At 48.1% G+C, this 17323-nt stretch overlaps 2 protein-coding genes across 2 annotated transcripts; one reads left to right on the top strand and one right to left on the bottom strand.

Annotated features, from left to right (window-relative positions):
* Positions 1–1839: 1839 nt before the first annotated feature.
* On the bottom strand, positions 1840–8616 carry LOC124468541 (terminal nucleotidyltransferase 5C). Its single transcript, XM_047021327.1, has 3 exons — positions 8238–8616; positions 7668–7961; positions 1840–3749 (listed from the first exon to the last, which is right to left on the bottom strand). Exons 1-3 carry the CDS (start codon positions 8541–8543, stop codon positions 3162–3164), a joined length of 1188 nt encoding a protein of 395 aa, XP_046877283.1. The 5' UTR covers positions 8544–8616; the 3' UTR covers positions 1840–3161.
* Positions 8617–12214: 3598 nt separating this feature from the next.
* Positions 12215–15288, top strand: LOC124470873 (charged multivesicular body protein 1b-2). Its single transcript, XM_047025053.1, has 8 exons — positions 12215–12374; positions 12915–13012; positions 13252–13398; positions 13761–13829; positions 13968–14075; positions 14181–14224; positions 14347–14419; positions 14550–15288. Exons 1-8 carry the CDS (start codon positions 12359–12361, stop codon positions 14592–14594), a joined length of 600 nt encoding a protein of 199 aa, XP_046881009.1. The 5' UTR covers positions 12215–12358; the 3' UTR covers positions 14595–15288.
* Positions 15289–17323: the final 2035 nt, after the last annotated feature.

The following is a 17323-nucleotide window of genomic DNA, read 5'->3' on the forward strand; positions in this document are numbered from 1 at the left end:
GCACCTGGACCTCCACTTCAATACACACACATACACATACACATACACATACACATGTACATATAAGCACACACATCAGAGCAAGAAATGCCCCTTCAAGGTGAGCTTTTGAGCAACCCACCCAATATTCCAATTTGTTTTTGCTTCATTCCAGCTTGCCCTTCACATTACTGTAAAAGATGGATTTAAATAAAGAATCTCAGTGTTAATTTTCTCTTGTGCTGTCAATGAACATCAGGTGGAGTACGCTTAGGTGCAAAGAGGGGATGCTATTAAGGAAATTGCTCTGTGTCTGTGTGTGAATGTGTTTGTACGTGTGTTTGTGTGTGTGTTCTCTGACGTCACTACTGCCGTCACTGCAGCTACCTCAGAGTGACTCCCCTGTGACTGAGGGCCTGACAACTCCCCCCCTGCCACCCCCTTCTCACGCTCCCTATACACCCCTCCCTCCCTCCGTCTATCCTCCTCTCTCCCACCCCCTTCTCACGCTCCCTATACACCCCTCCCTCCCTCCGTCTATCCTCCTCTCTCCCACCCCCTTCTCACGCTCCCTATACACCCCTCCCTCCCTCCGTCTATCCTCCTCTCTCCCACCCCCTTCCCCTCTAACCTGAAACTGCTGCTCGGTCTTCCTCTCTTCCTATCTCTCTCACTTCCTGCTTCCATGTCCCCTACTCTTTCATTTTGCCCTCCTGTTGTCTGTTCCTCAGTCGCTCCCTCTCTGTGTCTCTCGGTCCCTGCCGTCTTCACTCATGTTCTCTCCGCGGCTCGTCACTCTCTGCGTCTCCATGGGAACCTGGAGTGGACAAGAGGCTGGGTCGTCTGCGTGCTACAGATAGAGACCCCGCCAGAACACGTGGACACAGGCACGCTGTAACCTATCACACGCACGCACACTGTAGCCAGACGACAGTTTGAATCCACGCAATCATTCACACACTCGTAAGCACACGTGTCTCTTTTGTTGTGGAAACCTTAAATCCAGCATTGCTGGTGTTACACTGTCATGGTGTTTTACAGGTCCAAAACGCTGCCCACACAGACATGTGCATGTGTGCGGTCACACACACCACACCCACCCCCTGCTTCATCTCGCCCCTGGTTTAATCGGTGGTGTGAAGTGGAGCTGAAGAGAGGGGAGGAGGGGAGGAGGAAGGTGGAAAGAGAGGGAGGAGGGGTGGAGGGAGGGATGGAGGGAAGGGGAATGTGGTAGTCAGACAATATCATTTCATTACTGTGACTCCATCAATTACCAAGTGTTTGAGTGAACCACCTGATGCCTTTGATTTGATGACAGTTTTGACACACACACACACACACACTCAAACATAGCAAGAGCCTGTTTCACAGCACATCCTGTGCGTCACGACAAATGTGAAGGACAGGTAGATGATTTTGAAGGGCTCTGGTGTCACCAAGCTATTTCCTAGCTCGGCCCCATACCCAGGCCCTTTGTAAGTGGGGAGCTATGTCTCATCAGGACTCAGGAAGAGAGAGCGAGAGAGAGAGCTAGAGAGAGAGAGAGAGAGAGGGGAAAGGTTATAATGGATAGTTCTTGATGGTGCAGAAGTGAGGGCGGAGGTGTTTGTGGGCAGCCTCTGGAATGATATTCATCAAGCTAGGCTGTTTGTGAGGGTTTTTTGGTCATCATTTTATTTAGTAAATGTACATGAATAAGCAACCACAAAGGACTACATGAGATAAGATAAGACATCAAAACAGTCAGTCAACAACTGACACCCCCTACCTCCCCACCCCCCACCCCCACCTCCCTCCCCATACCTCCCCACCTCCCTCCCCCACCTCCCTCCCCGTACCCCAGTGCAGTAATACAGGCATGCTGATGTCTCTCATTTAGGCACTTGAGTTTCCTCCTAGGCCGTCTTTGGTCACAGTCATGTTATGAGGGCTTCCGAGTGGATATGAATCTTGTCTTTTTTCTCTTCTTCCTCTGTGGTTTCAGACTGGTTCCGTGAGTGTGTGTGTGTGTTCTGACGGGTTTGGTTTCACATATCTTATCAGGCCTCAGAGACGACCAAACAATGACCAAAACCCGACCACATCATGGGTGGTCACTTGACTGACCTCTTAACAAGTCAACAGTTGCACAGTAAGTCAAAACACAGTAACACTAGCTTAAACATCACATTATACCCAAGACTCCACAAGAAATATGACATTACTCACATGATTCACCTGAAAACAACACCCTATCGTGCATTGGTGTACAATATCCAGTATTCAGTCATCTGTACAGTGTATTGCAAAGACATTGTGATTTTGTTTTAGTGTGTGTGACTGACTTTATATCAATTTACTTATTTCTCTGAAAGTCTTGTAAAAATAGATTGATTTGTCTTACCGACCTTTGACTACGTTATAAAAAAGCTTCTGAACCTGTTTCTGGTTGTTTAAATTATGGATGTGCATGTTATAATGTATGAATGGCAAAAACCGTGTGTGTGTGTGAGTGTGTGTCTGTGTCTATGTGTGCAACACTAAATGCCATTAACCTTCTTGGGCAGCTCATGCGGCGCCCCCTCTGGTAGATTAATATTGTATATAATTATCTTCTTCATCTCTTTGCATTTCACAAACACTAATCCAGCTACACACACCCCTTTAGCTAAGATTTGGGAGCTAAGTCCTCACATAGTATTTGGCAGTGGGGAGAAACAGTCCTCGTTACCCATGCAAAATATTGAAAGATCCAACAACAGGCCACTTTCGCACTCAGAACAAACTTGTTTAGAACAACACAATAAGAACATGGAAATAATGCACGAGGATTCTTGAGTCTGGAAGAGATAGAGCTTTGTGTGTGTGTGCGCACAGTATGGGTGCATTCGACTGTGTAGCCGAGAAACACTGTGTGTGTGTGTGTGTGTATCTCTCCCTGCCTGTGCTTGTGTGTCATCTGTTCACCCGTTTCCCTGGGAGACTGGGAGCCAAGGTGTGACTCATACATTCATCACAGAATGTCTTCAATATCAGGAGAATTATTATTTTGCCACAAAGGGTGGATAATTACCTCTAATCATACCACAGACCTCAAACAGAAGTGGAGCTGCTATGTGTGTGTGGAGAGAGACCTACATGATATATCAGTGTTGGTCTAGGTCTAGGTCAGTGTTGGTGGTTTTTACACAGTGTGTCCTTTGCTAGACCAGGCCAGTCTGTGTGTGTAGATGTAAAGGGTAGGGCTGGTACAGAAGGGTCGAACCTCCCTGTGGTATATAGTAGCTGCAGTAGCCTGGCTCGGCAATGTAGGAGGCGCTGTGCTCGGCCAGGTATGGCGCGGGCTGGTAATAGCAGGTCACATGGTCCGTGTTGGGGATAATGTTCTGTTCTCCCAGAACCCTAAGTGCCAGCACCGTGATCATGTTGAGCGTCTGCCGCCTCTCGTGTCCCATCAGGCACACCGTACTGTCGTCGACGACGCGTCGCAGGGTCATCAGGTACTGATATTTGCTCCGCTCCTCGCCGATGAAGTGATTCCTCAAGTAGGACAGGATCTTCCTCTGCTGTTCCTGCACGTCAGGGAAGTCGATGAAGAAGCGCGAACACATGTAGCGCTCCAGGGTCTTGATCTGGGTCTCGCTGGCTGGGCGGTAGTCCCTCACCAGCAGGTTGCTGTACTTGAGCAGACCCCCACCCCGGATCTCCTCCGGGTTCCGTGTGGCAATCAGCCGGTACCTCAGGTGATCCATGGCGGCCTCAAAGTCCCCATACATGCTCTCTGCCAGGACCTCCACGACGGGCAAGCCACTGGAGGTTCGGGGGATGGTATTCTGCACAGGCGTGTTTCCGGATGCCTTTGGGGCCTTGCTGTCCACTCCAGAGGCCTCTGTGGAAGCTGAATCATGTGTCCTACCTGCTGGATGGGCCAACTGAGCCAGGGGGACTGAGGAGGGGTTGTAAGTGGCAGGTGTGAATGAGGCAGTCTTCAAGGCCTGGGGGGAAGGCAGGGCCTTTAGGGACATCCTATCTACAATCAGGGTGTCCTGTCGAGGCAGGTTGGAGAGAGAGGATGGCTCTGACAGCTGTCTCTCACTCCTTGTGTTCTCTGACGAAGGTTCCGGGGTTGAAGACAGGGACCCACAGGGTATAGATTCCACTGTGCGTGCCGGCTGAGCGAAGGAGAGCGGAGGAGAGGGGGAGAGGGAGAAGGCTGGAGAGGATGGAGAGAGGGGAGGAGAGGGAGGGGAGGGGCAAGAAGGGGTGGGGGAAAGAGAACGAGGAGAAAATCCAAGGGGAGAAGGGGAAAGGGAGAGAGGGGGAGGAGAAAGGGAGAGAGGAGGTGGGGAGAGACAGAAGGGTAATGTAGGGGAGATGGGAGGAGGGGTGAGGGAGAAAGGAGAGGGACCAAAGTTGGAGGAGTGAGGAGGACTGGGTGGAGGAGGGGTGACACTGATAGGAGGTGGGGTAAAACAGAGAGGAGGAGAAACGAGGGGAGGAGGAGGGCTACGGGTAGGGGGAGGAGTACGAGGAGGACTCTGGCCGGTGATTGGTGTGAAGGAGGGAGGAGGTGCAACGCAGAAGGCAGGAGGGGGAAGGGAAAGGGAAGGAGGAGCGAGGCCGAGGGGGGGAGCAGAGAGGCAGTGGGGAGGAGGGGTGAGGGAGAGCGGAGGAGGGGTGAGGGAAAGCGGAGGAGGTGTGAGGCAGAGCGGAGGAGGGGTGAGGCAGAGAGGAGGAGGGGCTTCAAGGCTTGTCAATCGCACCTGGGTCTCGTGCTGTGTGACATGAATTACAGGTTTCACTCTGCTGGGGGATGAAGATGACTCCTCGGACAACTGAATGTAGATGTCTCCATCATCATCATCATCATCATCACTCAACTCTGCCTCTAAGGTGTGTGTATGAGTAGTAGTGTTGGAGTGTGTGGTGATGCATGTGTGGCTAATATGAGTGTTTAAGAAGTCAGGGGGTTCTGACTGCAGTGTTTCCTCTGAAGCACTGCCTGAGGGCTCAGAATGGTTCTCTGTCACAGACGAGTCACCAATCATCTGGGCGGAGTCTGACTCGGAGTCTGAGATCTTAGATGATTGTATCTCTGATGACAGATCTCTGAGGACCCGAGAGATTGAGGTCACGTGTAGTACTACAGATTTCAGGTCCAGAGTTGGTTCTGGGCAAGTGTTGGTGTTAGGGTTAGGTTCAGTTGTAGGGTTAGGGTCAGTGTTGGAGTTCATGGTAGGGTTAGAGTCAGGGTTGGAGTTTATGGTAGGGTTAGAGTCAGGGTTGGAGTTTATGGTAGGGTTATGGTCAGTGTTGGAGTTTATGGTAGGGTTATGGTCAGTGTTGGAGTTTATGGTAGGGTTATGGTCAGTGTTGGAGTCTATGGTAGGGTTAGGGTCAGGGTTGGAGTTTATGGTAGGGTTAGAGTCAGGGTTGGAGTTTATGGTAGGGTTATGGTCAGTGTTGGAGTTTATGGTAGGGTTATGGTCAGTGTTGGAGTTTATGGTAGGGTTATGGTCAGTGTTGGAGTCTATGGTAGGGTTAGGGTCAGTGTTGGAGTTTATGGTAGGGTTATGGTCAGTGTTGGAGTCTATGGTAGGGTTAGGGTCAGTGTTGGAGTTTATGGTAGGGTTAGGGTCAGTGTTGGAGTCTATGGTAGGGTTAGGGTCAGGGTTGGAGTTTATGGTAGGGTTAGGGTCAGGGTTGGAGTTTATGGTAGGGTTAGGGTCAGGGTTGGAGTCTATGGTAGGGTTAGGGTCAGGGTTGGAGTTTATGGTAGGGTCAGTGTTGGAGTCTTTGGTAGGGTTAGGGTCAGGGTTGGAGTCTGGGATAGCACTAGGATTAACCTGAGAGGTTAAGGCAAGATTTGTAGTGGATTGTGGATCAGGGACAGCACTGCGGTCAGTGTTAGGTAAAAGGTCATAGTTGCCATGAGGGTCTGTTGCTGTGGCAGGGTTAGGGGCAGAGTCGGCTGCTGGAGTAGGGTCAGGGTTGGTATCAAAGAAAGGAGTTACATCGGGAGTTAAAGAATGGTCAGAGTCAGGAATTAAATTAAAGTTGGGCTCAGAGGAGTGGTCAAGGCTATGGACGGTGGCTGGGTCATGGATAGATTTGATGTTTGGGGATACCTTACGGCACATCCTCCGTGGGGGTTTGGGAGAGGAGTGCTTCAGGACCACCATCTGGGACAGTCTGCTGGGGGCTTTGGAGGGGGGAGGGGAGGGGGACTTCCTCTCCAAGATTTGGTTGGGCAGAGTATGTGGATCATCCTGAAGATCGGCTGTGTTTGTTGTATCTAAAGACTTAAGGTCTGTGTGTGTCTCTGGGTCTGTGTGTGTCTCTGGGTCTGTGTGTGTCTCTGGGTCTGTGTGTGTCTCTGTGTCTGTGTGTGTCTCTGGGTCTGTGTGTGTCTCTGGGTCTGTGTGTGTCTCTAGGTCTGTGTGTGTCTCTGGGTCTGTGTGTGTCTCTGGGTCTGTGTGTGTCTCTAGGTCTGTGTGTGTCTCTGGGTCTGTGTGTGTCTCTGGGTCTGTGTGTGTCTCTAGGTCTGTGTGTGTGTGTGTCTCTGGGTCTGCGTGTGTCTCTAGGTCTGTGTCTGTGTGTGTCTCTGGGTCTGTGTGTGTCTCTGGGTCTGTGTGTGTCTCTGGATCTGTGTGTGTCTCTGGATCTGTGTGTGTCTCTGTGTCTGTGTGTGTCTCTGTGTCTGTGTGTGTCTCTGGGTCTGTGTGTGTCTCTGGGTCTGTGTGTGTCTCTGGGTCTGTGTGTGTCTCGGGATCTGTGTGTGTCTCTGTGTCTGTGTGTGTCTCTGTCTTGTCCTGTTCCTCTGCCTCTGAATCATCGGAGTTCTGTGGGATCGTAGACTCAGCTTTGTAGCATTGTCTCTCCTCTGACACATAGAGACTGCCCTGCATCTCACAAATGCAGACACAAGTCTCTGACTGGTTTGGATCTGTTCCCTCACTGGTAACTCTTGTGTCAAGAAGTCCATCTACTGGTGTTTCTAGTGTCTCTCTAGTATCAGCCCAACACTCAGAAATATCCTGGTCTGAGAGTTCAGTCTGGTCCAAGAGTTCTATGTGATCAGACAGGTCTGTCTGTTCTGAGTGTTCTCTGTGGTCTGAGTGTTCTGTCTGAACTAAGAGATCTGACTGGTCTAAGGGTTCCATCTGCTTTGAGTGTTCCATCTGGTCTGAGTGTTTCATCTGCTCTGAGTGTACCATCTGGTCTGAGTGTTCCATCTGGTCGTAGTGTTCCATCTGGTCTGAGTGTTCCATCTGGTCTGAGTGTTCTATCTGGTCTGAGTGTTCCGGCTGGTCAGAGTTTTTCTTCTGGTCCGATAGTTCTGTCTGGTCAGAGTGTTCCATCTCTTTTGAATGTTTTGTCTCGATGAGAAGTTCAGTCTGGTCTGAGTGTAGTTCCTGGGCTTTGAGTTCCGCCTGGTTTGAGAGTTCCGCCTGGTTTGAGTGTTCTGTCTGGTTTGAGTGTTCTGTCTGGTCTGAGTGCTCTGTCTGGTCTGAGTGTTGTGTCAGGACTTGGATTTCTTTTTGGTCTGAGAGTGGCTTCTGTGCTGTGCATCCTGTCTGCTTTGTGAGCTGTGTCTGGTCTGAGAGCTCCATGTCCTTATCCCTGGACTCCACCCTTGAGGTGGGCAAAGACACAGACTCTTTTCTCTGGTTGGCTGAAGTCTGCTCCTTAGTCTCCAGTCTATTGGCTGCCTGCAGTGACTCCTCCTCCAGCAGGTAGCATTCCAGCATGCGGTCCAAGATGATCTGAAATGAGTCCACGCTGAACTCAAACTGCCGCCTGAGCATGCTCACAAACTTGAGTTCCAGGTTCTTGCCGCTGTTGTTGGAGAGGGAGATGAGGCTCCAGCGGTCGTGTTCGGTGAAGACCTTGACCATCTTCTGGACATAGGCCTCCTTCATGGTGGAGCTGCTGATCCTCTCTCTGTTCACCCCTGCAGGTAGACAGTCCAGCAGGCAGCCCATCACTGTTTCCTTTATCACCTGGGGGTAGGGACACAAAGCGCAAGATCAAGAGGATGAGAGTAATGCAGAAATGGGTTCATCCCTGGATACACAAGGCACTGAAATATTGTTATTATTACCCTGTCTAATGTTGATCTTATAAATATATAAAACATATAATATTGCATTGTATTAGATAGTATCAATGTCATCTCATGCATTGACAATATTTCATTATATCTGTAATGTAATTATTGACAGTTATTTGATATTGCAATATCTGAGTGTGTAAATCCTTGGGGGACCCCATCGTACCTGGAAGTCTTCCTGCCTCGGAAGCTCCACACCAAAGATGATGTCCAGGTCTTTGTAGCTGGTCCCGTTGTCTTGGACCAGAACATGGCTGGCAGTGGATCCATTTAGACGTACGTCCCTCACGGTGATGCCCTGCGTCTGTAGCCGGGTGCGGACCGCCGCAATGATGTCACGGGGCCGCAGCTCCAGGGTGGGGAAATTTCCACGGCCGTGGATGGGAACCACTTCGGACAGAACCTGATCCAGGACCTCCACCTGCTCCGCTGTCAGGTGGTGGAACCGCTGAGCGGTGCTCTGGTCCGTCATGCTGTGGGAGAGGATGGGAGGAATGAGGGAGGGAGAGACAGATTAAAGATACAGGGGAAGGCAGAGAGACAGGTGGAGAGATAAAGGGACGGAGGAAAAATAGCAAAAGTGTGCATAAGTGACAGAGAGTGAGAGAGAGACACAGACAGAGAGGGAGAGAGAGAGAGAGAGCGAGAGACAGAAAGGGGGGGGGGGAGAGAGCCCACCAGAGAGAAATAGGCAAACAGATATAATGTTATGATCATGTAGTTCATTCCTGCTTTATGGTACAGGTTTATGGCAGCTATATACACTGTTGCTTAGCAGCTCATGAAATGGGAATAGTGAACAAACACTGTCTGTTTTCTCTATCTCTGATGACTACTTAGACATACAGGAATGAACAAGGACCATCCTGTTCTAGCCTAACCACACTCAGCTCAAAGCGGAGAGCTGAGCATTTTCGTAGAAAAGTCACACTGATTTGCTTTTAAGTGCCCACAGTCAAACAGAAACAACTTTCCTATCAGCGTGCCATTTCTGCTTTATCAACAGAAACATGCACGCATACACACACATTCACGATCTCACGGCCGTCAGCTGTCTGTTTAGCTGACAGCTTCTCTACGAGCCTTGTGTTGTTGCCGTGGCGAGCAGACTGACAGGAGGATGTGTCAGATGATGTAAATGAGTTTAGCATAAACAACACCCTGCTTAGATTCTCCAAGCTATGTTAATCAGTTGGATTCCTAACCAACCAGGGAGGAATAGATCATAATCATGTTAATCTCTCCTGTTATGTATCTTGATAATTAATTTTAGTTTTCATACTTGTACCATTTACTTGCTACATGTTTCAAATCGTGGATTACCAACCATAAAACCATGAGGTGGGTGCAGAAATGAATTAAGTGTTATTCACATCACAACAATGAATGTTATCTCAACAGTATACACTCAACACTTAAGAGATGCACTAAGTGGCGCAGAAAGTATGAGGGCAGACAGAACGAGTTTGTGTTTATGGCTTGTGTTCTTTCCAGGGGAGTAAGGGTTAAGCAGAGTGACTCACTGCAGGCAAAATGGATTAATCACACCAATGTCACTAATTAAAGACACATGTGCATGGGTCTGTGTCTAACCCTATGCTGGACATGTATATACAACATTATCACTCCTACGCACTTTCAATGCTGGTGTGCACACATGTTTATGTATGTCCTTTCATGTCTACTTTGTCACACACACACTCCTTCTCATACCCTCTCATTCATTAATCTCTCTTTGCTGTATTAACGCACACAGGCAAACTCAGTGGTCTGCCAGTGCACATATCAAGGCTTCCAGTCCAGGGGAGTAATCTTTCTAATGAAAGCTATTGTGATATGCTATCAGCTGAATTTTCCTGTCTAAATGCTCTGTCACTCATACATGTCACCTTTCTCCTCCACACTCACAGGCACACACGCACTCACACACACACACCTACACACACACACACACACACACACACAGACAGACACACACACACAAACAAACACAGTGCCTGTTAGCCTTGTCTGTCCATTTCTATCTATCAGATTAAACAGTAACCAACCCGGTGGCAGTTGGCACGGAGTGTGTTTGGTAATACGATTGTGTTGTTTTGTTTGGTCAATAGCTACACATTATGTGACAGTGAGAGAATTTTGTGAATCACTCTGAGTGTTAAAAAAAACTGTTTGAACGCGTTGCACAGGATACAAGATTGAAGATACATTTGTTTTAAGTATGTTTGGGTATGACAAAGCACGAAAGGGCGAATGGCATTCATGAATGCAGCCTCGAAAAGTATTGGTTTACAAAAACCACGGAGCTGAATCTTTTATGTTAGTCTCAGGATGTTTGGCGAAGTATTGTTAAATAAAGTGCTGCACGAGAAGACCAAGACAGAAACAGAGAGATAAGAGAAACAACAGGTTGTGAGGAGAATCGACACACACTGCGGGGTTTTGTTTTCCTTTTACCTCCCGTGGCTCCCCCGCCCCTCTCCCGCAAACAACCCGGTGAGTCATCCGCGCGCATTTTCGCCCCTCCGCGCCTGCGACACGCACACAGAGGATGTTTGTAGCCAACGTTAACGGAACGACTGCCGATTAGCCTTCAAAAAGTCAAACGGGACTGTGCAATATAAAAGAAAATCGAACGGGTAGATAATAGTTTATTTTAAACTCCTTGCGCCCAAACTGCAAAACAGCTATGCTCATTAGAAAACAACTAAAGCAGTGTGCCTTTTCAACTCTTCATAAACTATTTTCAGATATTCATTCATATTCACAATCATCAGAATAGCCAACCATGTCCAAGTTTTGCAGTTAAACTGTTCATTATAAACTTAATAGTTGCCGTATCAATCTGTTTGCATCCATCAAGTCTCCAACAAAAGTGTAAAAACGCACATAGCACACCAGTAAAGATTGCCTGCAAAACCCGTAAAACGAAAATGCCCTAAAATGTAACTGATGAACTCACCTGTTGCAGTGGCCTTTTCGAACCCTATTTAGTTGAATCTGTATCCACAAGCCTCAGGTCCAAATAGTTTTGTTGGGTTATGGACTGGTGATGTGAATCTGCTCGTCTGGAGTTTTCTGTCTGAGAGGGTCATTCGGCGTGGAACGAAGCTTAGAGCTCACTGGCGCTGTCCATGTAGCGCGTGGTTCTGAAATGAAACTCTTTAGCTTCTCGTTCTTGTTTTCTACCCCTGCTCCCCCCTTATCGCTCAGAGCCGAGCGTAACGCAGTTTCCATGACGACCTGCCGTCATCCCGTTTGGGGTGGTCCAGCCATAGGCACAGAGGGTCCAGGCAGACACATTGGCCTACACTATATTGTGCGGGGGCTGGCTAACGACAGGTGTCATAAGTGGGTGGACTAAAAGCCTTGCGGTCGGTTTTAAATAAAACGTAAGGACATTTATATCCATCCGCTTCAAAGATCACATTTAGATGTTGCCTGATTATATTAACTACTGAGAACGGTAGGCCGAAAATATTTGAGAAAACTCGGAAGAAGCTTTAGCATAATAATAAAAAGGTTAATTGTTGTGCCCCCCGTAGGCTGCACACACACATACACACACACAGTACCAGACACACACACACACACACACACACACACAGTACCAGACACACACACACACACACACAATCACGATGCAGTGTTGTGGCCACAGTGAATATTGTATCAGGCAAGAGGGTGAGTCATCCCTGGCTGCTACAGTCCCGTGATGAAGCCAAGACTAAACGCAGACCAAATCATCAATCTACCCCTCCTCCTTCCTGCCACGTAAGCAGCCCTCTCCCTTTATCTCTCCTATCCCTCCCTCCATTCCTTTCATGGCCTCCCCCCAGATCTCAGTCTAATGGAGGATGTGGTCTAGGCTACTGGAGAATTCGTAAATTGTGAAGAGTCACTAGCCAGTGCGCCCACGCGTCACCAAACACGGCCGCTGAAGATGAATGTCTGTGCCAGTTGAAAGGTCACTTTACCCTCATCCAAAAATAAAAACGACGTCACTAGACTTGAACCACAACCGACCGACAGAACATTCTATTTTAAAACTGCTTTGGACACGCGCCCTGGTGAGCCTTCCCGAATGATAGTGACGTAAACTGGCGAGCACGCCCTTGAATTCGGGATCGTCTCATGACGTACATCTAATGTAGCCGGAAGTGTCAATTACAAGCGTCCCGTAGAACCAAAACAGAGGAAGAAGCATTGGATGGGCTAGTCTTTACTTTTGATGTTTCTGGACACCCAAGGGGCAACCATAACTATAATCAGTTCAACAGAGACACAATGTCGAATATGGAGAGTATCCTTTCATGAGCTCAACACAGGCGAACGCTGAATCTGCCTGCTGCAAGTTGTTTCACGTTGTTTACTTACAAACTAGCTAGCCTAACTACTGTGTAATAATTAGGTAGTTAGCTAGCTACCTGTCATTGAAGCTTGCCCTGGATATATCGACTTAGATCCTAGGGAAGTTGTGTCCCAAGTTATACGATACATGTATAAAATTGCCAGCTAGCTAGAAAGGGATCGATGTAATGTGTTAGTTTGACATTTACTAGTAGTAGGCAGCTGTTGCTCCTAATACTATAGCTTGTAAGCTAAATTTGAATGGTGAATAGGGTGCTTGGCTTTGTGACTAGCGTACTAGATAATCCCGTTAGTAGTCGTACTGTTTGAAAACGTTTCCTGTAATGTAATGATGTATCAGGAAGATTCACATGTCGCTATATTTATTCTATCATTTTAAATGTCACCAGACTACCCTAAAAAAAGATAGATAAGTGCTAACAGTTAGCTATTTACACCAGAACTCTTTGTAAACCCTTAACTGACTACACAGAACACCTCTTCAACCTTAAATTTGCTGCCAAAGAATTACAACGCAACTCAAAGAAATGTGACAAAGAAGAAAGGGCAGAGAAGGGCAAAGTGAAGAAGGTGAAATTAGACACACCCACTTCTTTATCATAATATATACTTTTAATTAATTTAGTTCACTCTACTGATCCTAAGTGCATCTGAGGGTTCAGGTAACATTGTGTGCACAATTACATAATAAGTAAAAAAAAACATAATAGCCGCATCTGGTAGTAATAACACAAAAAATGAGTGTGAGCAGGTATGCAGTGATAAAGTTATTTTTGTGTGTGTGTGTGTGTCTCCTTGTTATTTTCCAGGCGATCCAGAAAGGCAACACTGAGGTTGCCAGGATCCATGCGGAGAATGCCATCCGCCAGAAGAACCAGTCCATCAACTTCCTGAGGATGAGTGCTCGTGTGGATGCGGTGGCGGCGCGGGTTCAGACTGCCGTCACCATGAACCAGGTAGATACATCAAAAGGTCAAAGGTCGAGTAACACTCCCATGGTTGATTAAGGGTTTGAGGAAATGAGTAGGAGACTTGCCAGATTTAATCAAATGGCAAACTTTTTCAACCTTCTCCCAAGACCCAGTACTGCCATTGTCAGCTCATAATTCCCATGACACTCGGATGATATGCCCACAAATGACCAGCTAGTTTTAAAGTCCTGATGACCTGAAACCCCAAACTTACACCTGAAACAGGAGCCCTGGTGAAGGTAGAGCACCATCTAGTGGTACAATGGTGGAACGGCACAGGGACAGTCTTGCCATTTAGCAGTCAGCAGCGATATCATCTGGTCAGATCTTTGTTGTTGTGTTTTCAGGTCACCAAGTCCATGGCTGGGGTTGTGAAGTCTATGGATGCCACACTGAAGAGCATGAATCTGGAAAAGGTTAGGAGGGATTACACACAAGCACACATTCACACTCAAGTCAAACATACTGCTTGTATGTGGTTTGTGTCAAGGACATACATGTAAATGAGGCAGGCATAAGAAGTCTACCTCTCTCTCCCCTCTCTCCTTTTGAAGATCTCTGCATTGATGGATAAATTTGAGCACCAGTTTGAGACCTTGGATGTGCAGACAGCTCAGATGGAGGACACGATGGGCAACACCACCACTCTGACTACACCACAAGTATACACCCGCAAACTCAGTCAAACTACTGTCACTTAGAACCCTTAGGAGGCCAGCGAGAGAAGTTCATTGTCTGATAATGTCTGTTTGTTCATTGTTCCTCAGAATGAAGTTGATCTGCTGATGCATGAAATGGCTGACGAAGCAGGGTGAGCACAAACACAGACTCTCTCTTCCTGTCTCCAGACATACACAGACTCTCTCTTCCTGTCTCCCTACATACACACGTGGGATGGTGCGGTTACACTGTGTTTTGTGTTGTGATGTTCAGGTTGGATCTGACCATGGAGCTCCCCCAGGGCCAGACTGGTTCAGTGGGCGCTAGTGTGGCATCGACAGAACAGGTACAGTCACACACACACACACACCAAAACACACAGACTGTATCCAAAGAACTCCCTACTGTACATTCAAATTCAAATGTTCTTTGACTCACCTGCAGTGTTTTTGCGTGTGTTTGTGCGTCGTTTTCAGGACGAGCTTTCTCAGAGGCTGGCCAGACTGAGAGACCAGGTCTAGACTGGAGAAAGGGAAGGAGGTCCCGAGGAAGAGGAGGATGGAGGAGGAGTGCTCTGTGCCTACAGGAGCCATGATCCCCCAACCACCCCAGAAGTGATGGTTCAGAGGAGGAGCACGTTCTGTGCTCCCGATCAAGTACTGTCACATCATCACAGACAGTGGTAGTGACAACAATGGCCAGTCTTGATCTGCCCCCCCGTCCCACCTCTCAGTTCCACCCCCCCCCCCCCCACCCCTCCCAAAAATAACACAAAAGAAAAGCTGTGATCCTCACACTCGCACCATATCAGTATTGAGTTGCACATGTTTATTTAATCATATTTAATATTTATTTCCTCCTAATGTCGCCTTAGCTACGGCGTCACAAACGGCTGTACATGCCCACGGAATGTATCCATCCATCCTCAAGATATGCCCACATTTTTTCATGTGAAAAAAGCCAATGACAATGCAGCATTGAAATACTTTGTAAGTTGAGGTGGATGACGTTAGCAGTGTTCCTGTTGGTATGCGTTGACGTGGCATTGAATTGACCTTCTAAGTGTTTTGTGTTCCCTCTGTGCGTGGCTCTGAGCTTTGTGTGGAGAGAAGATCCCATCCATTGTTGATCCTCTGTCCTCATGTCAGCTCAGCTGAAAAGCTTTTCTGTTCTCCTAGGACTAAAAGTCAATAAAGAGTTTTTAACATTTCCAGCGCTGTGTGTATCCTCTCTCGCCTTCACAGCTGCGTACGCATCTCAACCAATCCCTCTCTTTTCTCTGTCCTCTCCCGCCTCTTTCTCCATTTTTCCCATCCCTCCCCTTCTCTTCCAGCGGAGAATAGATGAGAGGTCAAAGGTGTCACCTGTAGAGGAAGTGGTCGTCTGCCGCTCGCATGCCAGCGCCTCATTACACACACACACACACACGTAGACACACACACACACACATGGACACACACACATGCCTAGCCCTATTATCTCCCTAGGGGAGGCAGGACTCAGCTGGCAGCCATTACAGGTGCTGCTCATGTGTGCACACACACAGACACGCCTAAATACACACATACCCTATGGAACTCAAGTAGGGTGACACACCATCACCCCTCACCCTGGAAAAATAGTGCCCTGCCCAATCATCATCACACAGACACAATCTGATGTCTGAAAACACTCACACAAAATCATCGCACAGAGAATGATTCATACACCTACACACTCACTCACACAATCATCACACAGACAAACTCACGCACCTACACACAATCATCACACAGACAAACTCACGCACCTACACACAATCATCACACAGACAAACTCACGCACCTACACACAATCATCACACAGACAAACTCACGCACCTATACACACCTAATCATAATTATCAGTGGCCCCTGACAGACCAAAGTGTCCATTATGCTCATTACTACAGACATTCTGACGAGTTGTTAGTCAGAAATTCAGCCTCTCTCCGCCCTCATCTAATGACTTGAATGACCCTGAAAACGTCTTTATTTTCCTTTGACCAGAGTGCTCCAACACCTGTCAATCATTCTGTCAGGAATAGGCATGACTGATGTGAAATTCCTCCAGTCATCTCGTTTTGTTGGTACAAGCTATGATATAACTATTGTTTAACAATGTTAGGTATTGATGATCTATTCATTCCATGGTCACAAAAGAATCACCCAGGTTCTGCCAGTTATAAGCAAATCACTTCTACATGCTGACTTCTACAGACTACTACACAAGTGTGTTTGTGTGTCTGTTCCTGCACTCAGATGCCTTCACCATATGTGGAATGGTTCGCTCCAGTTTGAGCACCTGGGGATGTGTGTGTGGCGTTGAGATGGACTCGCTGGCTCCTCGTGTGCCTCTCTCATCGCTCCTCAAGCAGGGTAGTGTCCCCCGGCGGGCCTGGGGTGCTGACAGACCTGGATCCGGTGGTCCTCTCCCGGCTGCCTCCTGCATCACAGCCCACCATGGTGTCTTGTGGCTGGGGGAGAGAGATGCTGAGAGGCCCTGGGAGAGTGACTTAGTGCAGCACAGAGTACACATCCGCTCTGAGCCCACCAACTGGAATAACACCTCGTTGTCAGCCACACACACGCTCACACACTCACCGATATCTGATGAGCCCCATTGCAGCGCTTCCCTGACACTGCTCATGAGAGAGCTTACTGCAGATCAAGATTTAGAATGACGGCCAGAGCTTCAGGAAGCTTGTTGGGCTGAGTACTGTTCCTCAGCTCTGCTCCAATCAAGTCTCTATCGCTCTCACTCCCTCTTTCGGAGGGAGAGACGTCTTCCCTCCTGTCTGAAACATTCAATTACTGCGTGTGAGGGGTCAGGTCAAACACAGGAAGCTGACCTGATTGGTTCTGCTCGGGTATCATCGGGCATGTGTGACCAATCGCTGCTGCCCAGGGCTTTGGCCATTTTCATCTGCCGCCATGTTAGTGTGTGTGTGTGTGTCCAATCGTTCCAGCCCAGGGCTTTCCTCAGTTTCCACTCACCTCTTGACCATCGTTTCCTGTCAGATGTGTTAACGCTGCTTTTAATCTGTTTTTTAACTGCCTGACACACACACACACACACACCATATTACAGCTGGCCCCATCAGTCCCGCTTTACAAGGAGACACTCCAACAAGGTTGAACAGTCTTGCTTACACTCCTAAAATGGAAACCCTATTAACAGACACATTCACCTGATCCTCCTGACCCTCACCCCTCAACTCACCCTCCTAACC

The sequence above is a fragment of the Hypomesus transpacificus genome, chromosome 1, assembly GCF_021917145.1.
Source record: "Hypomesus transpacificus isolate Combined female chromosome 1, fHypTra1, whole genome shotgun sequence".
NCBI classification, from domain to species: Eukaryota; Metazoa; Chordata; class Actinopteri; order Osmeriformes; family Osmeridae; genus Hypomesus; species Hypomesus transpacificus.

Bases quoted from the DNA above. Each gene is read 5' to 3' on its own strand.
- LOC124468541 (XM_047021327.1), bottom strand. From the start codon at position 8,543: ATGACGGACCAGAGCACCGCTCAGCGGTTCCACCACCTGACAGCGGAG. The intron at 7,962-8,237 runs GTACGATGGGGT...CCCTACCCCCAG, and splicing joins CGAGGCAGGAAGACTTCCAG to GTGATAAAGGAAACAGTGAT. The intron at 3,750-7,667 runs GCCAATAGACTG...CCCGTCGTGGAG, and splicing joins AGGAGGAGTCACTGCAGGCA to GTCCTGGCAGAGAGCATGTA.
- LOC124470873 (XM_047025053.1), top strand. The intron at 13,013-13,251 runs GTGAAATTAGAC...GTTATTTTCCAG, and splicing joins AGAAGGGCAAAGTGAAGAAG to GCGATCCAGAAAGGCAACAC. The intron at 13,399-13,760 runs GTAGATACATCA...TTGTGTTTTCAG, and splicing joins CTGCCGTCACCATGAACCAG to GTCACCAAGTCCATGGCTGG.